This window comes from Melospiza georgiana, chromosome 4 (genome assembly GCF_028018845.1).
Source record: "Melospiza georgiana isolate bMelGeo1 chromosome 4, bMelGeo1.pri, whole genome shotgun sequence".
In the NCBI taxonomy this organism is placed as follows: Eukaryota; Metazoa; Chordata; class Aves; order Passeriformes; family Passerellidae; genus Melospiza; species Melospiza georgiana.
Genome location: NC_080433.1, coordinates 7,179,315 through 7,206,741, shown reverse-complemented (window position 1 = coordinate 7,206,741; position 27,427 = coordinate 7,179,315). Strand labels below are relative to the sequence as shown.

General features: G+C 41.6%; 1 protein-coding gene across 1 annotated transcript in view; it reads left to right on the top strand.

Moving 5' to 3' along the window:
- Positions 1–651: 651 nt before the first annotated feature.
- The window catches only part of BEND7 (BEN domain containing 7), a 47,458-nt gene continuing 20,682 nt past the window's right edge, over positions 652–27,427 (top strand). The window contains exons 1-5 of the mRNA XM_058022686.1: positions 652–888; positions 4,643–4,726; positions 14,201–14,500; positions 20,236–20,358; positions 22,806–23,071. Of these exons, the coding sequence (XP_057878669.1) occupies positions 828–888; positions 4,643–4,726; positions 14,201–14,500; positions 20,236–20,358; positions 22,806–23,071 (834 nt within the window). The 5' untranslated portion in view covers positions 652–827. The remainder of the gene's footprint in view (positions 889–4,642; positions 4,727–14,200; positions 14,501–20,235; positions 20,359–22,805; positions 23,072–27,427) is intronic.

The following is a 27,427-nucleotide window of genomic DNA, read 5'->3' as shown; positions in this document are numbered from 1 at the left end:
TGAGGCGATCCAGTTTTTGGCCGAGGGACTCCCTTCCTCTTGCTAAGGCGATCCAGTTTTTGGCCGAGGGACTCCCTTGCTCTCGCTAAGGCGATCCAGGTTTGGCAGAGCTCAGCCCAGCTGGCGGCTCGGCGCTCTTCTCCAGGCCTCGGTCCATGACACCAGCGGACACATCGCTGCGATAATCCCCGTAAAACACGGCAACAAACAGGTGTTGCCATCGGTTCCTGAGGTTTACCCACTTCCGCACGCCAACTTCAACCCCCTCCCCGCCGGCCCGGGCCCGGTCCGGTTAAACACGAGGAGTTCCCCCCGCCGAGCCCCTGAGGGGAGCCGCGGGCAGCACCGCGGTGCCGAGCGGGCAGCGCCGGTGCCCGTGTGCGAGACGCGCGGCGGGAGGGGGACACAAAATGGCGCTGCCCCTCAGCCCCTCGCCCTCAGCCCGCGGCGGGGCCGAGTGGCGGCGGGCCGGCCCCGGGGTGGCGGCGGCTCCCGGCCGGCGGAACCGCCGCCTTCCTTCCCCCAGCAGGTGGCACCGGGGTCCCGGCGCCGGCGGCGAAGCCATTGCGGGCCGCCCTTCGCCGCCGGGCCGCGGCCGCGCAGCCGGCGGGGGGGAAGGCGGCGGCATCGCCCCCGCGGGGCTCCCCCCGCCGCACCCCGCTTTTCCTCAAAGTTCGGGGCGGGAGCGGGGGGGAGACCGGAGCCAACTTGTCCCGGATCCCTTTATTCGCCGCCGGAGCCGCCGTCTCTCCCAACCCCCGCGTGTATTGCTGATCGGAGGGACGGAGCTCGGTCCTGTGTCCGCCCCGCTCCTTCCTGCCCGCACCATGGAGTTCGCCCAGAGGAAGAGGAGCAGGAAATCCCAAAGCTTTAAACTGGTCAACGAAGGTAAGGCGGGGGCGGCCGGGCTTTGTTCGCTGGTCGGGGGCAGCCCCGACTTTTGCCCCGGGGGGAGCGGGGCGTTATGAAACGCCGGCGCCCCCGGGCTGCCCTCCCTCCCGGCTCTGTTATTGAACTCCGCAATCCTCCGCCTGAACTCCCCGAAACCATTGCACGCCAATCTTTTTTTTTTTTTTTTTAATTTTATTTCTTTCTCCCCCTTCCCGTTTCCTCTTTCTTTTTTTAATTATTTTTTTTGCATGTGTGTTACGTGTTGTTGCAAAACCACCACCTCAAGCCTCCCCGCCACCACCTCAGGTGGACGTGTTATTTTTTTCCAGGCAGAGAACCTTGCACAAAATAAAGTTGGATCGTGTTTAGTGGTGAATCCTGCTTGGGCGGGGGGGGAAAAAAAATCGGGAAGCGAGCAAAAAATAATGACACTTGAGCAGCGACAGAGCTCCTTAGCATTCAACTCTTGTGGATTTATTGTATTTGGGGTGGTTTTTTTCCTCTCCTCGTCTGTGTACATCCTTGTATTTCAAAGAAAAGCTGAATCGAGATCGCTTTATTAAAAATCCACGCAGGTAATTAATTGTACGTGGGCAGGGGAGAGCCGCTGGCGTGTAACTTGTTCGCTCGGGGTGTGTTTGCTTTTGGAAAAGAGGATATTTTAAAAGGGATCGTGAGGGGAGAAATATTTGAATTCATGTCGGGCAAGAAGCACAGCTCTGTGTTTCAGTCTTCTTGTTGTTGTTTTCTTTAATTAAAGGGGGAAAAAGAGCCGCTGGTAGGCATTTTCACAGGTGGACTTCCCAGCCCTAGGGATTTATTTTGGTTGGGGATTTATCCCTTCTCTAGCCGATGAGATGTTTTTGCCCTGATGGAATTGATTCGAGATCGTTTCTCCTTTTGTGTTCTCAAGTATTGGACGGGAATATCTCCATGAAACGCTGTGTGTGTCCTGCATGCCAAGTTCAAGGCAGGTGACTGCTTGGGTGTAATGTCACGCTGGTGAAAAGGGGGACACACACACGAGTGTCAAGACTTGCTGTCTGAGGAGTGCTCTGCAAAAATTACATTTGAAATGAAGAAATTCAAAGATGGAAATAAACTCACTTGGTGGGAATAGTAAATAATGACTGGTGTATCGTGGTAGGGGAGTCTGGGGCATCGCACATGGTCCCTGTTAAAACCAGAGGGGCAGGGACTTGCCGGACGTGTCTGAAATGCATTGGAGGTCTGTATCCATTAGCAAACCCATCAAGGGTGTAATTTTACAGAGAACGAGTTTGCTTTGTGGGCTTTTGGTACTGAACATGCTCCCAACTTGGAGGCAGAGTTAGTGCATGACTGGAGCATGGAGGGAGTGAAAGCAAAATGGAAAAATAAAACTGAAATTTTGCTTTTTTTTCTTTCCGTCCTAATGGGCCTGTAAAAAGAGTATTTGCCAAAAATAGGTTACTATTATGCTAATCTCAGTTGCCACTTCTTACAGGTTTAGATATGCCTCAGTGTATGAGACAATCTATTTAACCTTATTTTAATAGGTAAATCCAGTTATGATGGTACGTTATTAATAATATTTTATCTGTGGTCTCTTTTTGGATGTAGAGAATCAAATACAAAGCTACACTAAAAGCATATGCTAGAGAGAAAATTATGTCTTTTTACTTTGAGAATGGAGGAGATAAAAATCAGGTTTTGTATGTGAGTCTGCACTCTCATACTCTTTTCTATCACAGTTGATTAGAAAGATAATTATGTATAAACAGTTGTCTCCTGTTATTGGCCTTTGCCTCTTGCAGGAGTTACTCTGTAATGTCACAGGTTAGTGTTTACTGTTGTGAAATTGATACAGTTTTCCAGTGCCTGGACTGGAAAACTGTATCATCCAAGGCAGAAAAATGAAACCAAAGAGAAAAGGCTATGCTGTATGAATTGGTTGGTAACACACCATCAGCTATTGATGTGTGCCCATACAATGTTTATTCTGTCCCAAAAATGACTTTGAGCACCTTATCACAATGATCAATAATGATTAAATCAAGAAGAAGTCCATTGCTGTGCTAAACCACAGCCAGCTCTGGGGTGAAATCTGGTGACTTTAAGGCAGCAGCTGCAGACCAGAAGAATATTGTGACCAGCTGGATGTACAGGGAAGTGCTAGAGAAGAAACTGAGTGTAATCTGTATATCTAAGGACCATGAGTCCCTAAGTCATTTAAGTCCTAGTTTCCACTTACTTGCTTCCACAGATCTTGAATGTCCTTGAGAGGATGGAGGTGCAGAGTGTGGCAGGCAGACCCTGTCTGGCTGTGGCCATCAGGTGCCCACCAAGCCACTTCATCACACCCTCTGCTCCACAGGACAGCTGGTGATCCTGGAAGGCAGCACAAACCCTGCCAGTTTAGTCCCATAAAAGAATCTTTTACTTCCTCTATGTCGTATCTCAGATTTCACCTTTACCCATTTCATAGGCTGGGCGTGCTTGGGAAGCAGAGGAATCCTTTGTGTAGCACCTCATCCCTGACCTCTCCAGTTCTGTGCTGTGTTCTGAGTTGTTTCCCCCTCATTTTCTTTCCAGGCCCTTCCCATTCCATAGAATTGCTGTGTTAGGCTCAGTTTTAGTTTACATACTGGGTTGTTCCTCCTCCTGTGCCTTTGAGACAGTTGTGCTGTACAAATAAACACACCTAAGAAAAAAAGTGACTTCCAGGAGACTTTTCCAGTTCCTGTGCCTGTTTGTGGAAGGAGCTGCTTCTGCTGCCCTCCACTTGTGTTACACCTTTTTAAGTGAATCCCCCCAAAGTCCCTTCCATGAGTTAATCTCTGCCTCACTTTTTGTGAGGCAAGTAAACATAAAACCAGTTTAAGGAGGGAGTAGCTGAGAGCGTTGGGAACTGGGAGGGCATGGAAGGAGTGAGGTGGGGAGGTGGCTCTTTCAAGACACTGAATATATTGTTCAGTCTGGAGTGATTTGCTGAAGGACAGAGTGTGTGCCAGTAACAGAGGCAGAAATAGCATCCACGAGAGCTGCCTTGAGTGACTTTTTTTTTTACTTGGACTTACTATTTCTCTCTGTGTAAACAAAGCTCTGGTTTTAGTGAACACCTGCCTGGTGCTATAACAGAGACCTTCACCGTAAAATATTCTTTTATTTAAAATAGAAACTCAGTGGTGATTTTTTTTTTTTTAATATCTTGTAACATCTCTGTATATGAGATGCCAGTGCTAATTCTTCAAGTCATTACAGGCATTAATTTCTAGAGGTGAATATCCTAAGGTGTCACTGATCCTCCTTTCTTCAGAACTGGGAGGCCAGTGACATCAGTATGAGTCAAGCTGAGCAATAGAGCCCTGGTGTACCTTGCTGATTCCTTACTGAGGTGAACTTTGAAAGTTTGCCTTGGTCTCTGGGAATGTAAAGTTTTTATTATAAATCTGCTTTCCTTCTGTAAAGCAAGAAGCCAGATAATTGGCATCTGGTGGGATAATTTGCTGTGAAAATGAACACAGTAATTTAGGGCAGGCATAGCTATTCCCTAAAATCTGTGAAATATTTGAGCTGAGTCTCTCCAGTGTGAGCAAAGGTTTTTTAGGAGGTGCTGATACAGAGCACATTTTCTGTGGTTAATTTGATGTACATGAAATAAACTGCAGATATATTGATAAACTGTGTTGTAAAACTGTAGCAATGTGTTCAGTGTTCATTTTTTCCAGATCACTTGAATTCTAATTTTTTTTATCGTTTTTCATTCCAGATTACCATCATGAGATATATAAGATCTCTGACTACAGCAATGATGTTAATGGGGAGACCAAAGAAACACAACCAGTTTTTTTAGGTATGTGCTTGTGTTGATTAATTTTCAGGCAACATTGCGTGGCCATTTGCAATTAGGGAGGAAAAAACCTCTGTGCAAGCACAGAAAGTGCCTGCCATTGTTTAATATGACATTCTCTTCAAGACCCTTTTATTCTATGAATTGCCAATATATCCTTTATTAACACTGCTAAAAGTTGTAATTTCAGACATAAATGTTTATTAGTGTCTACACACAGTGCTAATTATCACTCACTCAGAGAGCCAGATGCTGACTCTGCAGTTTTGCAGCTCTGTGCTCACCCCATTTACATTGCATATTCCCTGGCATGCTTCACTGGCAATAGTTTGTGTAATTGGGGTATTACATCTTTGACATCTGGATAACAGAAATTCAATTTCCAGGAAGCTGCTATTTGTTTGGTTTTGCTTCTGCCTTGGGTGGGATAGAGGATTAATGTGCTGTCTTAATGTAATGTCCTTTCACCTCTGGAGCTTGCCTGCTAATCCTGGCATGGCAAAATTAAATTAAATCAACAGTTAAAAATGTGTAAAGAAAATACAGAAGTAATACAGAGTCTGCAGCATGATATATATTACAGCACATCAGTGACTGTCTATCAGTGAACCTTTACCTTTCTTGTGTGCTTTTTATCCTCTATAACTCCTCAGCTGCAGAGTGCTTCTTCCTTTCCTGCTTCTATCCCCTTCCAGTTGCATCCAGGGCCTCACCTGCATAAAGCCCCTCTTGGCAGGCTAAATTCAGAGAAAGAGGGGCCAGTTTTTTGAGCTGTATAAAGCAAGCTTGTGAACACTCTGTTCAGGCTTTGGAGAAAGCAGATGCCATTGCCCCAAGAAACTTGGGAATGTCTGCCTCTCCTTTTCAGAACCAGGAGCCAAACCATTTTTGTGGGGTGATTTAAGGTTTCTGGAGCCTGTGTGTGTTGCCTCCTGGAGCCAGCAAGTAGCATTGAAATGTGGGAATTGGCACCTGAGGTTACTCTGCATGCAAAATGCCTTTGTCTCCTAAATTCATAGTGCCACATCCTCTTCTAGAGGTCAGAAGCAAATGGCAGAGAATAGGAGGATGTGTTAACACAGGTGTTGGAGCTGCCTTAAATTCCCCTCTCAGCTTTTCACCATTTGAGCAAGTGTTTCTTCCCTACACCCATTTCCAAGGAGAAGCAAAGGCCACTGCTGTGCTCTGTGTTTGGATTTCATGTTCTGGAAGCACTTTTGGTGAAGTCTGATAAACCTGATGGAGTGAGCTCCACAACAGGTTTACTTGAAATGCTTTTTCTTCCAACTCTAAAGTCATGAGAAGTCATTCTAGCAAGAATTAGGCATCAGCCAGGGTGCTCTAAGAATGTGCAGAAGTCTGTGCTTTGACATTTGTGCTGCAAGTCAGACCCACTGATCTTGATTTTGGCTTGGCTGTGTTGTCCTTAGATTTGTTTGGGTTTTTCTTTTTTAGTAAGTCCAGCTTTTCATTGTGACTGAAAGTGTTCTGGCATTTAAGTGCCTCAAGTTCACCTATTTCAAGAGTCAGTCAGAATTTAACCTTTAAGGATGTGAATCCTATCAAGGATCTTCCTTATCAGGTACAGTCAGGGTGTAATCACTGCTTCACTTGATTTCACTGCTTTATGCCAAAATTTATCTGTGGAGGATGTTTATTCCAACTTGGTGATTTAGAGTCAAGTTTGTTCTCCAGTTTAAGTGATCCATGGGATCAGCAGCTGAAACCTCAGTGTGATGCAGCCTTTAGTGTGGAATGGATGCTATGATACAGCATTGAAACTATTACTTTTAGGGAAGGTAAAATGTTGGTGGCAGTCTAAATGAGTGAAACTTTCTGACGAATGGGATGTGGAAATTGAGCATGTTAACTCAAAACTGCTGTTGAGAAGAGGGGAGCTGCTAGGGTAAATGAGTAAATCACAAGAATCCAGTTTGTTTAATTTACAAATCAAATAAGGATGAGATGTTAAGAAGGACCTGATGAACCAAAATGATCTTTTTTGCACCAGCATAGATGGGCAGAGAAAATTGGAGAAAGCTTCAGTGCAGTTAAAGGAACATGGCACTGGATATGAGCTCTGTGCTGCAATGGTGTAGAGTCCAAGTGCTGTCTGAATAGAGCTTGGGAAGTTTTCTCATGTAGTGCAGTGCTGGGAGTGGGGATGGGGTGGCTTGTCCTCTCCCCCAGTCCTTTGTTCTGATAAGATGATGAACAAGAAGTCACATCTTTCAAATGAAGGACATGCTAACCCCAGTCTTTACAAGATTCCAAGGGAATGTGGAATATCACTGCTGTATTTTGTGGATGAGGACTGGCATGTCGTTTGTTTTGAAGGAAAGGGCTTAATTATCTGGTAGCAGGACAGGCTGCTCAGCCTGAGAAGGAGGCTTAATGCAGAGTGAAATGCTTAAACCTCAAACATGGGTGAAATTTAAAACAGACCTGACTTCCATTTTTCCAGTAGTCATAGGGCTGCTAGCCCAGACTTGGTATTACAAGCCCTTGAAGGGACCATGTACATTTGTGTCTTGTGGACAGTGATGATTAAACTTACACTGTCTATTAAAAAAAATCTTTTGCATATACCATATAGTTTTTTTTCAATCTTAATATTATTATTACCAACACAAAAAAAAAAGTGGAAATACAGTATACTTCCAGACTGAGTGTTTTTACAATGCTTTCAACTTGAAATTCAGGCTCTATGTTTGAAAGGTTAATGCAGAAAACTAATTATATTATCCTGGTAATCAAATGTGTGATGAGACATTTGTCTGTGTAATTAACAGTGAAGAACTTTTATAGTTTCATAAAATTGCATGCTATGCACAGTGTGCTTGGAGCATTTGTTTTGAAGAGATGTCCAAAACAGAGATGTTTATGACTGATATAAAGTGGAACTGAAATGTGCTGTAATGCAGGTGTCTGTGCATTTTACAGCATTTCCCATTGTTGGAATGGAAGGCAGCAGATTAATAACTTCTCTGTGTCATGGTAAAAATAAATAATGTGTTCTTGGAGCAGGGGAGCAATGCATAAGTTACTCACTAATTTCAAGAATTTATTCTGTCCCAGAAATTATATCCTTTGCAATTTATTCACAGAGAAAAAGTTGACTTAACAAGTAACTTCACAGACTTGTGTTACTGTTAATAGGATTATATCCCAAGTCTGGTTGGTGCAGTTGGCTTCTGTAATTAAGACTGCATAGAAGTTTATTTTATATATCTGTGTTCTCTAATGATCTAACTTGGTAAAGTATTTCCCTTTGGGGCTAAAGCATGGTCTTGGATATTTCCAAGAACTGGGGGAAGTTGATGTGTATCTATTATTACTTCTTTAATTATATGACCCCATTAATATATACTTTTATTGAATAGTTGCTCACTTGTCCTTTCCCAAGTGCTTTAGCTGGCACAGTGTGGCATGAAAGTGTGTAACTTGGGTTTTTGTAGCTTCTCCAGTTGGGTGTCTTGAAAGTGTTTCACCAGGCTCTTCCAAAGATTTGCTTTGTTTGTGGTGGGAGTGGTGGCTGGGCCTCCTGGTGTGACCCAGTTTCCAGGGAAACAACCCCCAAAGTCTGGATGGTCTCAGGTCTGATCCTGGGTTTGATTCTGCAAATTTCTTTGCTTACATTGGTGTTTATGGGGTTTAATAACTTTTGTCTCATGACAGGCAGGGTTATCAAACCATGTGTTTCTGTGCTGTCTCTGTAAGAGATCTGATTTGAGGGTGATCCAGTTTTCCTGCATATCTAATTCTAGTGCTTTGTGTGGTGACATGAACATAGCAAAGTGCTTTGAGGTGATGTTTTAGAGCATTGCTGAGATGCCTCAGCTCAGACAGCTTCAATATCCCCACGTGTTAATTTAGCAGAGTCAAATTCTCCAGCTTGTAACTCATGCTGCTTGTGTGACCCTCTGACATGGTTCATGCCCTCCCTGCTGACTTGGGGTTTAGGTTTTTAATTTGCCAAGGATGTTGTTGCCTAAGTGTAGAACCTTGTATGCTGGCAGAGACCTGGGATCACTTTTTTGGGAAATGAGTGCTCACCCCATCAGTTTAGTTCATGGATGCCTGATTCCAGTGACGCACAGAGAAGCCACAGTGAGACTCCACGTGATTGAGGAGACCTTTGCTCTGATAAGGAATCATGCACATGGATCCTCTCTTTTCCCCATGCTGACCTCTGCAACTTTCTCTTTCAGGACAACTTGTGGTACAAGATGACCACAACATAGCTAGATTTTTGAAAATTAGGATTTGATGTGGGTGTAGTTCTTGCTGAGAAGGGATGCTGAGCTTCCCTCCAGGATAACTGTCTCTGATGGAAATACCTGAACACTGTGTAGCATTCCAAAAGGTGTTTTGGTGAGTTCAGCCTGGCTGAGCAGTGGAGATGTGTGCCCTGTGTGCACTTGCTTCCTGATTCCTTGAGCTGAATCAGCCCTTTACAGTGTTCAAACACAGCAGGAGAGTTTTGCTGGCCCCCTTCCAGAGAGGGCAGCATTCAAATGGCATCTAATAAATTGCAGTTTAATATGCTTAATTATATAACCCTTTGCACTTACTTATTATTTTTTTGTTGAGCTTTCACACCATATGCTTCAACTTCCACTTTTTCTCACCTCTGAAGCCTTGTTTCCACACAAACCAGGCTCCTGTTGTCAGCTCACATGTGCTTGTCTGGCTGCCTGTCACTGCCATTCCTACCCTTGCAACAGCTCCACCAATTTCAGCCTAGTTGGACACAAACTGAGATAAAAGTAACTTCAGTAAGAAGCCTGATCTAGGAAAAATCCCAGTTTGTATGTTCAACAAAGGAAAAAATTCCTTAGGTGTTTCATCTGTCCAAAAAACATAAAATTAAACTATAATTAATAGAAAAATTTTATTTTCAAAGTTAACTCATGAATATTTCCCAAAATATATGAGAAACATAAATATTAAAAATTAAGGAAGGAATTGCAAAATACTGGACAAAGAGGACACGATGGTTATTTGGTTTTGTGAGTCGAAGGAAGGAAATATCAGGTACAGACATTTGTCCAGCTTTAATTCTGTTCACCCATTTACTTTAAAACACACACATTAATACAGACATGGTTGCCACTTCTGTGATACTGGGATAAAATTAATGCTTGAACATATCAATATGGTCACATACAATTTTATAACAGTTTGCAGTGCTGATAATATTTGATAAACTGTTCAGGGAAAGTATAACAAGGTGTTGGTAGGCAGTGTGATATATTAAGTTTAATAAACATAGTAGTAAAAAGATGGACAGGCATATAGGAGCAAAGAGTGTAATAAATAAATTATAATTAGTGTGTTGTTAACTGGAGTTGTTTACAGGCCTGTTGCTTCAGACAGCTGCACACTTAGCACGTGGGTGCTACTGGAACAGTTTTCTGGTTTCCATTTGTTCCTTTGTCATTTTAAACATTCTTGCAGCTTTTGAAGCAGGAAGTTTTTATGTCCTGTAGACTTTTAGTAAGGAGATAGATTGAAATTAATTTTGAGGAAATTACTGTTTATGTTGTGTAGCATTTATTAAAGGGCTTTATTTTGGGTTTTGTTGTTGTTTTTATAAGATTGCAGTCACATCACATAGGAAAAAAATAGGTTGTTTGCAAGGGGTGATCGTGGAAACAACTGTAACAGTAGTTATTTAAAATTGTTAATATGTTTTTGTTATGACAATTGACATCTCTATATACAAGTTCCTAAATAGGGCTCTAACTTGCCATGTGTAAGTGTCTTAGTGTTTTGCAAGTATCTTCAATGGGGTCAGATAAAACCCAGGGATTTACATGGGGTGTCCAAATGGCAAATCCTGTAGGCAGCCTTTGGAGGCATCCCCATCTCCTTGGAAATGGTGAGGAGCTCTGGTATGTGTACAGAGAGAGGCTGAAGTATGCACCACTCTTCTCAGGCTCAGCATCTATCTCAGAAAGCTTTGCACAGACAGGTAATGCAGATTTCTATGTAATAAACTGTTTTTTCCCAGTGCTTCATTATTCTATTTAACATTTAAAAGAAGGCTGACTCTTCCACAGGACATACTAATTTGAATTGTTGTGTTTTCTCTGTGGCCCATCTAATTTTTTTTTCCATTTTTAAATTACATGGTTATTATCTGTGAAAATTATCAGCAGTGGAAGAACTGATAAAGTGCTGTCCTTGGGCTTTAGTGCTAATAGCTAAATGAGATAACCAGGGAGCAAGAAGTTAAAATCTGTCACTGGTGTTGCACCTATCTGCAGATTCAGGTGGTGTAACATCATCTGCTCTTCACTCCTGTGGGGAGGATGCTGCTGTTGCTGGTCAGCTACAAACTAAAAGCTGGAAAAAGGCATGATTGGGAGAGGAGAGATGTAAACTTGCACTGAAGACTAAGTCAGGTTTATAGCCTGTAGGATTTCAATGTGCTTTCTTGCAAAAAGGAAGACATATCTTAAAAACAAAACAAACAAACAAAAAAAAAAAATCCCTGAACAAACGCTGAAAACTCAAACCCCAACAAACAAGCTTACAAAGGGTGAATCTCCATGTAAGGATCTACCTAATCAAAAAGATAAGTTTATCTAGGGTGCAAGTTCAGGGTTTATTGTAACATAAATGTAGTGGTTTTTTCTGTCTGGAGTTCAGTATGCTCATGTCACTGTATAGGAACACTTCTATATAAAGGAACAAGGGAACAGAATCAAGGCTGAATAAGCTCAATTAACATTAATATTTTATGTAATTGGGGAAGGGAAATTTAATCTTTCTAACAACATGTCACCCGACCAGACACGTAGCACAGTCCCTGCACCCAGCAGAGGAGGTGGGTGGGTGGGAAGCTGTTTTGATACTCACACACATTTTGCCATTGAATACAAATCCAAATTGCCAACTTAAAACTCCCAGGGTGATGTTAAATGGCACGAGAGGAAGGGATTGCTGCAGGCTGTGGTGTGGTGGGAACATTTGGAGCTGGGATAGGGGCAGGTGCAACTGTACAGGAGAAAGGCAGTATGCAGTGTAGGGCTGTATCTCAGTAATTGGAGTCCAGTGCCACTCTGCAGCCTTTCAAGGTTGGGAACTGCAAACAGTCAACCCCTGGCTGGGTTGGGGCCAAAAAGTGTCATTTTAAAGGAATTGGTGCTGTTACTGTTAATGAAATCATACCCACACACAGAAATCTGCAGGCAAACCAACAAAATAAATAAATACAGTGCAGAACTTCCTCGCAGAGGGTTTTTCTCACTGTGTTAGCTGGAGTGGAAATGGTGCTGGAGTGTTGCTGTACGGGGTTGGCAAATATTTTTCTAAGTTTGGACTGGAAGCTTTCTTGCAAGCCGCCCACTCTGCTCGCTGGATGGGGGTGGGCTGGAGCCAGCTGGCAGCAGCCCAGGGAACCGGTGCACCAGGTCAAGCAGGAGGTGCTGGGATCCAGCAGAGCTTGGAGCACATTGCTCTGCTCCTCTCCCCTTCTGCTCGTTCTCCTCCTAGAACAAAACCTCCCTGCTTTGGGTGTTCAGCACACCGGGCTTGCAGCAGTCCCAGCCACATTGAGCTTGGCCTGTGTTGGGGAGGGGTTTGCTGCTCTTTTAGCTGTCTGGTTTAGCAACGTGCACCTAAGTTTAGGCAGCTGAATGGTGCTATTGAGTTGATAAAATTGTTCACATGCCTGGAATTTAGCACAATTTCAAGCACCTTGTTGAACCAGAGATGGCACACCTTGCATCTTGGGTTTTTGGAGAGGAGTTTTTTTTTTTTTTCTTCTAAAGTTTCTTTTGTACAGTTGCTTTTCCAAAAATAGGTTTATTTAGGGAAGCAGGAATATAAATTGAGTAGTATTGGAAAAAGGCTCCCAATATTACCAGTTAGATTGTGCCTGGGCCAGTCTGACCCTCGCTGCCGGGCCAAAGGCAGCAACTGCGGTGTGTCACCCCAGAGATACCTTGGCTTGCTGGTGGTTGCAGCTGGGCACTGAACAAGTCCAGGCTTGTTAGGAACCCCGTTTACGTCAGGAGGAATGGCTTCAGGTGATGGTGAAGAGAAAAAGGAGAGGATTCTGCTGGAGGGTTTAATGTCCAGAGGTTTATTCCATGGTTACAGAGGTCTGAACGTGAGCAACTGCTCCAACAGAATCCCGGCCGCATGCTCTGAATCACCTTTTAAGCTCAGGGACGGGGGGAGGGGAGGTACAGGTGAGCCACCAGCCAGGTGAGAGGGGCAGGGTCTCAGGGGAAGATGACACCCAGTCAGGCCAATGACCCCTGGGCCTGAGGGGCATCCTTTGAACTTGACCAACCACGCGACGCCTTGCTGGAATGTTCAGCCTGATTGACAGGACTCACTCAGCATGGGGGCAACGGAGAAGGGAGAGAGGTACAGGCACACCTGGGGAAATGACCTGGAAGTCTAAAATGGGACATTACAGCACACCACAACATCATAGAGGATACCAGGCATTATTGTATTAAGTATTCTATAAAGGAAGGTTGATTCATCAGTTTCTAGATCTTACTTATGACATTTGCTTAGGGTATTTGATTTTTCTATTACCAGTAAGGAAACCAGAAGCTTCTTTCTTCAGAAAGGGCAATGAACACTTCCTTATTACTCATGAAATGTAATGTATGCTTTAACAAGCAAAACAGGCTAGTATCTGCCCAAAACACATCTATTCATTGTGCAATCAGCAGTTTCATATGTAAAATTAATACTGAAATGGTGCCAGGCATATTAATATGCAACTTTTATTATTTAAATGCCCTGAATTTATTTGAAACAGTCACATTTTTCTGGTATGTATTTTCATTTTCTTTTTAGAATCTACATTTTTAAGACATCCAGCAATTCAGCTATCTGCAGTTACACACATATTAGCTACTGTTTAATTTATTCCTGTATAATCCAGTATTACTAAATTCTGTGGAATAAGGAACTAATTCTGTTCATTAAAATCAATAGATGCAGTGCTGTTCTGCATGTGTGTGGTGTGGTGCTTTCTGTGCTTTTTTTTTTTTTTTTTTTTTTTTTTTTTTTTTTTTTTTTTTGTGGGATCTATCCTTGAGCATACATAAAGGGTCTGATCCTTTGGGCTTACTCAGGGAAAATATCCACTGATGTCAATGCCTGAATAGGATCAGGCTCTTAAAAGGACAGTTTATTTGAAATTGCTGTGGCTGTTATTATTTCCTTCTGGCAAAAAATTAATCTTACTCATGAAAGCCTTAGAAACAACATCAAGAAAGCCAAGTTCAGCAGGTCTTTCAGGCATGAGAGCTGTCAGCCATGGCTGTGTGAAGGCATAGCCTGGTACATCCCAGTGACCATTCAACCATCCCTTTTCTCTCTCCTTGTTATTTATTTATTTATTTATTTGCTCCAACTCTTATTGGCATCTAAAACCACTAATTGCTACCCATTACTGTTTTTGCTAATTTCCAGTGATAACTGTGGCTCTGTTTTCATTAGGAGATGAAAGCCGGGAAATTAAAAAACAAATTACAGGGATGAGAAGATTACTGAATGACAGCACTGGAAGAATCTATCAACGAGTTGGCAAAGAAGGAGAAAAACTGAAGGAGGAGCCCCAAGATTTAGACTTAGCCTGGGCCCAGCGGCTGAACCCCCCTGCAGAGTCCCAGGAGAGCATTCATCCGTCCCAGAGCGGAGCGTGGAGTGAGCTGTCACCCCCCGGCAGCCATCTGCCAGGGCAGTACGGAACCAGATCCAAAACATTCCAGAGTCAGGCTCGAACTGTGGCATCCAATGGTATGACCTGTCAGACCCTGAGAATGGTGACTTTGTTCTCTGCTAAGTATCTGCCTTTGTTGTGGTGATATATTGTAGCACTGCACCGAAAGCAGTTAGAGTTCAGAGTCTACAAAATGAGCACATAGTTATCACTTCAAAAAGGTGTGAAAGTGGGCACTGTACATTCTGCTACCATCTGTCTTAGCTTTTAAAATGGTGATGGAATAGAATTACTCAATGTCTTTACAAGCTTAATTTCTATACAGTACTTACTAAAACAGCTTTTGTCATTGTTATTAAATTCATGGCTAATTAAATGTCAACCTCTACCACTCCTCTTTGCTGTGAGTAATGTAGCACTGTTGTGACACCACTTGTGGAGCAGGATTCTACTGCCTTTCATAAAGGGGATGGCAGCAGCCTTATAACAGGACACTGAACTGCAGGTACAAAATTCCATCACAGCCTTAGGCTTTTATTCCAATGAGACTATTGGAGAAAAGAGATGATGGAGTCTACCTGTGAACAGCATGTTCTAGAGTATGGCCCATCCAGTACTGGCAGAGAATTCTGCCCTGAAGTAGATGGCAGTGTGCCTTTAAAATGCATTTTTTATTATTAAGTCCCAGAGAATGGAAGTTTTGCTGCCAGATTAAAAAACTCTGCTGTCAAAACCCCACCATAACAATCTTCTAAATATGGAAGGACCCAAAAATTCATCACACATCTCCTTCTTTGTCCTCAGAGGCCCTGGGCACTGGCAGGGACAGTTCTCTGCATGCACAGAAGTGCCCAAGCCTGCATAGATTAGGTGCCTTGTTCCCAAATCCAGAAAGTAGGTGGAGCAGCACCTCTATCCCCTCAGGGGCCTGATTCAGCATGTGAGCTAAAATGTGTTGACAGGATTTGGCCCTATATGCAAGAAAATGTCAGCTTTGATTTTTTTATATGTGGAGGAAGGATTCAGTTGACTTATGATCTCTTACAGGTTTGAAGTGGTCAGTGGGACATGGAAGGGTCAGGTTGAGCAAACTCCTGGGCTGGACAGGAGAAATGCCCAGGCTCCCAGCCCTTGGGGGAGCAGCCCAGGAGGCACCTCCCTGTGCAGCTGTCCTGCTGCTGAAAGGAATGCAATCTTTTGGGTTATTACATAAAGGAGGGTGTGGGCCCTCTCCTCTGCCCGCCTTTGAAGAGACAATCTGTGTAGCAGTTGGGTTTGAGGTGTCTGGCTCTGATGGGGATTGTGATCCTCACTCCTGCTTGGGCTCCAAACCCTGGTCTCTGGGGAAGAAAAACTTGTGATGCATTTCTGAGCAGCAAGAAAAACTTGTGATGCATTTCTAAGCAGCAAGAAAAACTTTTGATACATTCCTGAGCCCTGAAACTGCTCCTCACCCAGTACAGAGCTCTTCTGGGCATTTTAACAGCCTGATTTCCCTCATTCCTTGCATTGAGAGCCTGAGCATCAAACTCAGTATTTTAGATATTATTCAGAGAATGGACAAAGTTCTTAAAAGCTGGGTGTAGAAATGCTGAACAATACTTCAAGGGAGGTTTTACTCCTTGGTTCTTACCATGGTGTTTAAGTTACCAGAACAAAACTGCCAGACATAATATTACCTGGGGCTGTCAGGCTTAGCTCATCACTGGGAAATGTTCAGGCATCTGTAGCAGGTGATCTGATCTGATCTGAGTTCAGAAACTCTTTCTGTCCACTGTGGATAGATACTATATTAAAAAATGAAGGTCTGTGTTGTAGGCCACCTGAACTGCTCAAAGTTGAATGTAACAGACACATCAAGTCCATCTCAGTGATGCACTTATCTACTCACAGGGTGAGGTGGTTCAAGGAGAGGCTGGAATAAATGTTTAATAGGTGCTGGTGTAGAAAACATTTATGAGAAAGTTATTGACAGTGATGCCTGGAGAGGGTACCTAGAGCAGAGGCTAGACAGAATAAGAGAAATAAAGTAGGGATTTAATAAAAAGGCCTTCAAAGGGCACACCCTGGGCAGTGCAAGAGCCTGGCTGAGGCTACACCTAAGATGGATGAGAGGTCGTGAGTTTTTCACTCTTTTATAAGTTTGGTCCATTTACATATTGGGGTTAATTGTCTAATCGCAGCTTCAGGTAATGAAGTCACATTCTCCCAGTTTTGCTCCCCCCAATTTGCTTTTGTTCATACTTTTTGAGGCCTGGAAAAGGATTTTTTTGTCTTACTAAACTGTGAAGAGAACTTTCTAACACTCTATATGAATTTCAGAATTATATACTAATGCAGTACAAAATCTGAAAAATGAGACAGCTAAAACTTAAGGCATCAACAAAAATAAAAGAGGAACAGGGCAAGCCTAGACATTGCTGCAAAAGAGGGAAGAGTAGGAACATATGTGAAAACCAAAGGGATTTATTCCCACCCAGACTTAAGGTGCTGGTTCCACAAGTCAGGGTGTCAGGTAGACATCTGTGACCCACTGTTTTTAGTGAAAGCCACCTGGGACTACACTGAGCACCATGTCTGTCCTGTTACAGACAGTAAACTCACACTTGAGTTTCATTTCTTGTGTTCTGTACTAAACCCAGCAGTGATACAGCAGCTGAATTGTTTTGGGCTGCATTAAGATCATTTTCACTGGGTAGCTCTTGCATGCTTTTCCAGTATAAACTGGTAGCAATGTTAGTTACAGTGAGTGAATTCCCTCTCAGCAGATCCAGCTGGAAGAAAACACTGTCCTGGGCTACTTGCTGCTCATGTGGGGGAAGCAACTCCTGTACTTGTGGCATCTCCTTCTCTCACTCACACAGGCAGGTATCAAATTTGCCTGCTGGCCAGCTTCCAGGAGAGAGGGAGATGGCTCTTTAAAGACTCCTTCATAAAAATAAAAAGTCTGATCTCCTTTTAAAATTAAAAATTGATTTATAACAGTTGAAAAGGGCTGCTTTTGTCCTCTAAAAATGATAAAGATAGTGCTTAGAACAATGACTGAGAACACTCTACCAGATATTTCTTATAACACAATAACTGATCAGAGGAGGGAGGATAGAAAGAAAATAAAAAACCCTCATGAATATGTAAGGAGTCAGTAGAACCCTGCTTTGATTTAAAATATTGGTGGTCTCTTTTCCCATTCCCAGTACCTATGGTAGATTTACATGGGTAATTTCTATCAATGCTAATGGGGATTATAAAGTAAATCCCCTATGCCTCAATGGGAAAATAGACCCTGTGGTTTTCCATCAGGAGCCTGTGTGCCTGTGTGTTTTCATTAGGAACATGTTACATTGCAACAGGAAAGATGCACAGGTATTTACTGATACAATTTCTTCAAGTTTTCACATGCAATTCACCGTGATGTAGAGCCTTGGTTAAGAAGGAAACAAAAGCCACCAACCCTGTTTCCCCCCAGAGTCCTTCAGATATCAGTTCCAGGTGAAACCACTTCCAGAAGCCCTCTAGAATATTGAATCCTGATCAAGAGAAAGGACAGGCTTCATCCCAAGGATCTTTTAGTCTAAAACAACTGAGAAAGGACTGAGGGAAGGATAGACTTACTTTGTATTTGTCTGTTAATAAAACTCTTCTAAATTCTGGGACTCCCATTTCTGGGTACCTGTTTATCTTACTGAAAGGTAGAGTTATGCTGGTGCTATTAAATTATAAGTTGTCTTGAAATTCATCTACTTAAAACATGTAGGTGTATTGGTGGAGCCAAGTTGAGGGATTCTGATTAATCTGCTGCAAAGCTAAAGATAACATTTTTTTTTATCTCTGTACCTGTAACAATGGGCTAAACATTTTATGGACCATTGAAAAGGTAAAATCTCATCCATGCCCCAAGGAACTTCCAGTGAATAGACTGTGTACAAAGGAAGGGTGAGATCAAACTAGGCAGAGTCCTGCTGAGTCAGAAGCCTTTTTGTTTCATTTTGAGATTCTCAGCCTGTTTTCCAAGTAACTTCTTAGTATAAAAATAATTTTATTTGCAGCTGAAACCTTTGAGAGATGAAGCCAGTGGTTCTATTGCATTTGCTAGATTTGCTGGGATTTTGTAAACTACTCCATTTATCTTAATACAATTTTAACAGATTTTATCTATGTATATTTTAAAGTACCAAAATTTGTAATTGCAGGAGTGTGGAGTATCTAAATATTGGAGGAAAAGAGGAGTGTGCCACCCAGAAGATGTCAGCTGTCTTAAGTGATGCATTAGTTTGGCTTTGCAAGCAGCTCACCTTTGGAGTGGGACCAGGAGTTTGCTCAGCTCTGATAGATTTTGCTTCAGGTGTGAGGGATTGTATGGAAGGAGGCAGAGAAAAGTGCCTGGTGGTGGCCAAATTTTCAGTTATTTCAAATGAGGATTAAAGTCAGGGGATCTGTGTGAGTCTGACATCAGGGGTCTCTGATGAAAGAACACAACCCAAACCTGAAAAGATATTAACCTGGTTTGGCTTCAGAGGAAAGCAGAAGTAATAATGAAAAATGTGAAGATTTATAAGTGGAGATTAAATGAATTGCTTCTGTTCACTTTAGCTAGGTAATGATTAAAGGGCACCTGGTAAGTGTCAGGCTGCAGAAGAAAAAGGGAAATACTCTGGCTGAAGTCCACATGGGACACCAAGTGAGGTTTATTTTGTTAGGTGCATTTGTACCTCTCTTCATGAAATGGTCATCCCTCCTCCTGCAGTCTTGAGCAGTAAAACAGCCATCAATTTAAATCATTGTAAGGATATTTGGAAAGGAAAGGAAGTGCATCCCATCTAGCCTCAGCTTCAACCAGATACTGTTAGGTGTTTTGTTAAATTTTGAAATTTTTATTTGCAGCTAGAGGTAGCTGTGTAGGGATACAGCTGTCTGAAGCTAAAGTGAAGGGTACAACTATCCTGCAAAGTTTGAAATCCCTCAGCTGTTACAGCCTGTTCTAATTTAGAACAAAAAATGCTAAATTTCTGGAAAGTAAAGCAGTAATCAAAGCACTGCTGAGGGCCTAGAACTAGAACTATGTGAGTTCAGTTAAACACTAATAAGAATTACTAGAGAAAAGGAATGTCTTGAACTACTATATTAATTTTCAAAGGGAAACTCTGGAAGTGCCATCTTATAGGTCACAGTGGTGGAAAACATCATAGAAAACAATCCCACCCTAGCAAACAGAAGAGCAGATTTGAAACCTTTCATGTGGTTCTTTTCTGTCCTGTTGTTTTGGGGTTTTTTCTCCAAGTAGGTTATTTTATTTTCATTCTCTCTTCTTCACATGGTAAAGAATCACCTGTAAGATTCAAGCAGTTTAAAAATTCCTAGACCCTCATTTTATGTACAGCACAAACCTTTATTGCACAGACTGTCTTCATTCTTTGTAAGACTGTTCCAGGAGCTGAGCTTTTTTATGTGTGTGTGATAAAATAAGTATGTTTGTAATGAGGTTTGGTGCTTTTGTTATTCAAGATGAACCAGCCTGACAATAGAAAGCCCTGTGTGAGGAGTGCATTATATTCACACTCTGAGCAGTCTTCTCCAGCCCATGTGACATTGCATCCCAACTCAGTATAATTGCAAATAATTACATATTAGTAATTGAGTAAAAACTAGTGGTCCTTTCCTCTAAAAGGAATCATGTTGAAAATTACTTCCTGTCATGCTTTTGATCTGATTTTACAATCTGATATATTGATCATAGCTTCAAACACCTGCCACTTGTTGTCTGGGTGATTTTGTGTGGCTTACATCTCACCCATTTCATTCCACTCTGTTTCAGGAGAAATTCCAATGGTGAATTCATCAGTTGGACCAAACTGCTGTACGTGTAATTGCCAGTCCACCCTGCAGGCCATTCTTCAGGAGCTCAAGACCATGAGAAAATTGATGCAGCTGCAAGCAGGTACAGTGACCAGTCCCACATGTGCAAACCTGTGCAAGCATTGAGTTGAGGATGGCCCAGCTTGATGCAGGGGTGTTGGATGAGATGGTCTTTGGAGACCCTTCCAAACCCAGACAGTTCTATGATTTTGTGATCTTCCTGTTAGGGAATGGTCCAGGGGATTAAAGTCTGTGTGGGCACTCAGGGAAACCTGGATTGCTTCCTGCTCTCCTACATACCAGTCAAAGTCAGATTTTCACAGGTTTCTTGGAAATGCAAGTTCTAATTTTCAGATCCTTACCTGAAATATGGGATTTTCTCTTTAGCCTTTTAAGGCTAAATTGAAAATAAAATTAATGTGACCAGATACATAATGAGAGCTGAGTGGGGAGGTCAATATGCCCACTTTGTTTTCACAGTGTATTGATTCAGGGGTGCCAAATACTACCTCATCTGTGTTCTGCTTACCACTTCACCAATCTTAGGGGTAAGAAAAATGAAATTTGAAGGTAGCTGAAAGTTACCAAATAGTTGTTCATTCAAACCTCTTTTAGCTCTGTGGTAGTCTCAGCTGAGCTAGCTACTGCATGTTGAGGCCTCCACCCTTCCTCTGGCTGTGAAGTCCCAGCTTTTAGTGTGTATACCAGCAATAATTTGTTCACTGGGGAAAATTACTGTGTCCAGTTTTCTCCTAGGTTGGGAGCTGAAACAGAACAGTGCAGAGCCAGAGGAGTAGTTGAGCCAGCAAGATAATGAGGACGTGGTAGGTAGAGTTAAGTCATCATAGGCTGATGTGAAGCTGCAGGCTCTGTGCTACCTAAAAATTAGTGTTAATACTAATGAGGAGGTAGAGATGTTGGAGATTTTGTCAGCTGACTTACCCATCCAGCATGAGTGGTGGGGACTGGAGCCATGGAGGCTTCTCTTGTGGAGAGGCTGGATAAGAGCTCTGTAAGAAAAGGGAGTGTTGAGTAATTAACTGAAAGATGGGTGGAGTGAAGGGCTGACTAAACTCCTTGTCTCCACAGTGTATAATGTTTGAGTGAGTGATGGGAATGATCAGACAGGTTTTGTAATATCAGTTGGCACACATAAAAATGCTTTTCTAGAAGTCATCAGCTTACAAAGAAGTACACCAAAGCCCAGTTTTACAATTTTTGCTGGTACATGGGATTTTTAATGCAATCACACCAATTTATGTCATTGAAATCACATGGGTGATTGAAAAATGGCTTGTGAGTGAGAGTTAGAAAACTGGGGTCTATGCCAAAAGAGCTGACTCCTCAGTAGCAGAGCATTGCTTATTTGTTATCTACAGAGTAAGTACCTTTGTTAATTCATGAATCTTTTGATTCACTTGGAATACTTCATATTTTCTGAAATTAAGGTTTTGCAGAGAAAAAAATAATTTGGTATTTTTGTTGCTAAAAGAAAAAAAACCCTAAAATTCAAACCTGCAAGTGAAAGTGTAATAACTTATTTTAGCATTCAGATACCCTACTGTCTTAATTATAAACTACACATCACAATCTTGTAAGTCCTTGCCAGAAATTAAATATTCCAGAAATATTTTAATAAACAGTAGTCTGAGGGTTTTTTTCTTCCTGAAGCTTTGTAGATGAGGACTTTTTGTAGCTTGCTTGTATCTTGAATGTGTTTGATTTGCATGTAGAGCACTTGTGGCTTTTTCTTTGTTTTGACCTTGATCTTAGTGATTTATCCATACACATAATGGTATCCTGATAGCATTCTTCAGGAGGGCTTGTTCATATTGGTACAAGTTCAGGACTGGTGCCTTAATTTATATAAATGATTGTGAATACTGGAAAATGCAAAATATTGATAAATGTAAAATATGGTTTCTTATATTTCAGAGGTAATACGTGTCAGCTTTTGTGTATGAGCAAAACAAACTGATGGAATTTTGGGTTACTTTTTTTTCCCTCAGAAATTAAACTATTGAATAGTGTTTTCACTCATTCTTGACATAATGGTACTTGAAATGTTCTTGCTGAGCTAATTAACTTGGAGACCACTGTCATAAAAATAACTGTAATTGCATTAGCACTTGTATTATCTTACTTTATCAGGAAGAGATCCTCAAAGAGTGAAATTCTCAGTCATTCAGAGGACACACAAATTAATCATCACTTAAGTGCTTCATGTCACCAGCCATCCAGTGGTCACTAGAAAAAGAACTGTGTATTCCTAATTTCCTTAAAATGCTGTTCATCAGTATGCCCTGAAAAGCCTCACCACAGAGCTCACTGTCATTATCCCCATTGGACAGATTGGAAAATTATGCAAAGGTGATAAAACTTACTTGTTTCCCATGCACCAGCAGCCCTGAAAATCACATCACTTATCTAGAAAATAAGTTCAGTGAGTCAGTAGTTTAATGATGCATCTGTGTGGATATTTGTGGGCTTTTGTCTGTAAAAATTAATGCACTAATTTCTTTCATTCAGTTGGGACTCAAAACAGACAGCAGCCTCCTGTTCCTCTGATTTGTGCACAGAAGTCAACAATATCAAGAAAGAGAAATAAAAAGAGAAAACTGCCCCTCAAAGTTGTTGAAGCAGTTTCCACAAATAAGAAACCCAGCTCTCCAGAGAATGAGAAGAGGCTGCCAGCAAACTCAGAACAATCGAGTCTGCCAGCAATTGAACCCCCCCTGAAGCCAGACACCCCTCTTTCAGGGTTTGGAATTATCCTTGAATCAGCTTCATCAGATGTAAGTTAAAATTTTAATATGCAGGATTGCAAGATTTTGAAATACTGACTCATTCAGGAGATCAGTACTCGAGTCACATTGATGCATCTTCCCACTTTTTGTTAGACTGAACAAGCAAATCTTGGGTAGGAGTGAATGGAGATGTTAGGGTTACATGTGGAGAGTGCTCATTACAAGGGTTTGGGTCTTTTTTTTACAACTTTCACAAGCATGAAGTTTTCCCTTGAGTTCAAGGCTCCTGTTTTTTAAGCTTTTAGTGGAAAGTTGTTCTTCATCTCTCCCAATGCCAAGAGCCACAGTTGAGATGAGGAGCCATGAAAAGTGCAAGGTGTGTAGAGCATTCACAGCCCCATCATTGCTGATGAGCCCATGTAATCCACACATGGGTCTTTATCCTGCCAAGGAGTATTTATGTGCTTTCCTGCTTTTCTGGTGCCACTGACTTTGGGGGACTCTTCATCTCTAGAAAAATTAATATCCAGTCTTTGCTGAATTGGGTCCTTTGGTCTTGATTGCTCTGTGTGCTGGAGTAGGGTCTCAGCACTGTTGATGATGTCAGTGTGACTAAAGAGGCCAAAATTTGCCACTCTCAGAATATGCACTTTTCCCATAGAAAATTGCAGTAAGCATGTTTTCCTGATTCATGTACACACTGATAGAAATTCCATGTATTGGTGGATGATTGGCTTTGTTTAATGACCAAATTGATGTCATCTAAACCAGTTCACTGACAAGTAAACTGCTCATTAATTTCTCTAATATATTTTTAATTTTGAGCAGGCTCTTTCCAATTTCCTAAGTACTATGAGCTAGAAAAACATAATTAAATTCCGTATCAATAAGCGTAAATGAAAACAATGCAGCAGATAATATTCTATCCTTCTGGAAGAGGGAACTAATAATAAAAAAGAGCAGTCAGGATAATTCAGTTACAGAGATGCAAGCCACACCACTAATTAGGTTGCAGTCTCATGCCACAGAGTCAGTGTAGTGATACAGAGTAACTAGTTTGATGCTTTTTTTCAGAGGGTTTCCTTTTGTAGTACTGAGCTTAATAATGTTTGAGGTAAAGGTTTGGGGAGGACTGGTAATTTATCTCCAGCATGCAATTTGTGCTTATAATTTTTCTTTGCTTGTGGCACTCTTGTCAGCTTGAAACACGGTTTTGAAAACAGTTTTGTGCTTGCAATGGAATTTAATTTGGTTTTATGAATGTGTTTCATCACTGGACACGGTTCTTTGTAGTTGCCAGTTTGACCTAAGGAAAAAAAAGAGAAAACATTTGGCTCATAAATCAGGTCTTCATCTGTCCTTCCATGCTTGAGCCCTTGCTTGCCACAACAGTTGTTTGACTAAATTTACAGAGCCAGAACCTTGAGACAAACAAATTGATTTTGTTTTGTCCTTAGAAAGAAAACATTTGAGTTCTGAAAACAGATATATTTAATGCAAAAATAAAATGTGACCTTAAATATTTTGAGAAGGCTTAAGAAAGTCACTTCTTTGAGAATGAATGGCAGCATTATCTTTTTCTGCCTTTTTATGAGCATCTCTGGTGTGGTCACAACCAGCATGTCTGTGTGCCTGAAAAATCCTGAAAGACATCTTACAAAGCACATTAAATGAATGTTCCCTTGAGAATATTCCACAGGTTGTCTGTAGTGTGTGCTGTGTCATACATCACCACTGCTGCCACTGCTATTTTGCCAACATTTATTGAACTTTAGGAAGAATCCAAGTTTAATGGGTATAAAATCAGGGCTGCCAAAACCAGTGCAATTAGTCCAGACCTGCTGAGATGAAATAGTGCTACTTACAGAGGTGGGAAATGCCTTGGTGAGACAAACCCTCAATCTGGACCATGGATCAGAGAATCTTCTTTTTAAATGCAATGATCTGATTACAACTCCTAGTTGAACTTGTGTTTGTTTTACAGTTGTAATATTTCATTTATAACCTAATCATTTTTAATCTACATATTACAACCTACTAAAATATCTAGGATTAAATCTCATTCACTGCCTGTTCATTTTAGCACAACAAAAGCCTTTAGCATTCAGGTCTTCTTTATTTTGTTGTTCACAAATAGTTTACCCTCCAGTTCCTTTTGCCATGATCATTATCTATTAATAAGTGCTTTTTCTTTGAGAAATTACATTCAGAGTGACCATGAAATTCAAATGGTTACTGATTGTCTTTGATTGAAGAATAGCTAACTACTAAAGGAAAGTAAGAATAAATCATAGTTTTGCCTCCAAACTGTTTCACTTATAAACAAATCAATCCCTATATTAAGAATAAAACAATTGAAACTAAAATAATACTGACTCCTCCACACTGGTAGAATGGTAAGATTTGAAATGTATTTTACAGCTCTGTTGTAGAGTGGTTGGTGCACCTGCCAAAGTGTAATGCAGGTGTTTTAAGGTAAAACCAGGGAAGAGAGAAACAGAGAAGAGAAGAGAAGAGAAGAGAAGAGAAGAGAAGAGAAGAGAAGAGAAGAGAAGAGAAGAGAAGAGAAGAGAAGAGAAGAGAAGAGAAGAGAAGAGAAGAGAAGAGAAGAGAAGAGAAGAGAAGAGAAGAGAAGAGAAGAGAAGAGAAGAGAAGAGAAGAGAGAGAAGAGGAGAGGAAGAGAAGAGAAGAGAAGAGAAGAGAAGAGAAGAGAAGAGAAGAGAAGAGAAGAGAAGAGAAGAGAAGAGAAGAGAAGAGAAGAGAAGAGAAGAGAAGAGAAGACTCAATTTTTCAGTAGAAATAGAGAAGATAATAGCAGGGCCTCATGATCCTTCTGGCTTTTTGGGTTTTAAGTAGGAGATTTCAGAAAAGGTGCCACAGGAACAGCTGGCTTTTGGTGAGGGTACCAGCCATAGTGTGGCCAGCAGGACCAGGGCAGTGACTGTCCCTCCATACTCAGCACTGGTGAGGCCTCACCTCAAATCCTGGAGTGAGTTTTGGGCTCCTCACAACAGAGACACTGAGGGTCTGGAGCATGTCCAGAGAAGGGCAATGGAGCTGGGATATTTATCCTGGAAAAAAGGACACTCACAGGGGACCTTATCACTCTCTGCAATTCCCTGACAGGAGGGTGTAGCCAGGTGGGTGTCAGTCTCTTCTCCCAGCTAACAAGTGATATGACAAGAGGAAATGGCTTCAAGTTGCACCACAGAAAGTTTATTTTGGATATTGGGAAAAATTTCTTCCCCAAAATGGTTGTCAAGCACTGGAACAGGCTGCCTGGGGAAGGGTGACAGTCACCATCCCCGGAGGTATTTAAAGATATGTAAATGTGGCACCTGGAGACATGGTTTAGTGGTGGGTTAATAGCTGGACTTATTGATCTTTAAGGCTTTTTCCAACCTAAACTTTCCTGTGGCTCTATAATTTCTGTGCCCTGGGTGTCTGGATCATTGTGGTCATCTTAGATGGCTATCACAAGAAACAGAATAGGGCAGGTGTCCTTCATCACCATGTCAGCTGCATTCTGGGTTTTGATTTACATGAAGTAGAATTTTCCCCAAGTTGTGAACTTGGCCCACATTTATTTACTCTTGAAAATCTTTCCTATCACCAGAAGTTTAGAAGTAACATATTAAAAACCCGCCTACATTTGAATATTGTCAAATGTCAGTAACTGACTGTTGCTGGATCCAGAATTTTCAAAGTTCTTGAGGTAAAAAATCCAAATTTTCATCCAGAACAAGCTGAGGAACCACATGCTTATAATTTTTTGTTGCTGTTGTTGTTAACTCCATATTTGAAGATTCTTCATCCTGGCTTCCCAAAGCATGGTAATCTTCAGTTTTATCACACAGTACACATCCATATCCCATGACAGTACATGCTTTGGAAATACTCTACTCGCTGCAACACTATCCATACTGATTTTTAGAAATCCATGGGAAAAGAATTACACAGCCAAATTGTTCTTAGACTGGCAGCCCTTTCTTCTGTCTGGACTCAAGATTTTTGCAGGAGATATGATGGGAGATGGCATTTGCTCTTGCTTTGTAAACTTCTCTGAAAATGCATCATCATTGCTGAATATATTTCATGTAGGGCAAAAAAAGGGCAAGGCTGTAATGTTGGCTTATTTCCTCACATCATGATCACTGATTGTTTTACCTCCTTGCCAACTTCTAAACAGTATTTTCAAAATTTTAGTCTATTTCCAATGTGTTTTCTAGATATATAATTATTCTGTGAAGAAATCTTACCATAAGCATTGTATGGTACTCACAGAAGAAAATTTGCAAATGCTCCTCATGTAATTTCTGATATGTACAGACAGGGGCAGCAAAAAGACTCTTGGTAAGGGGACTTCCTCCAAGGCCTTTGTCTATTTTGACCCTCAGTGTACTT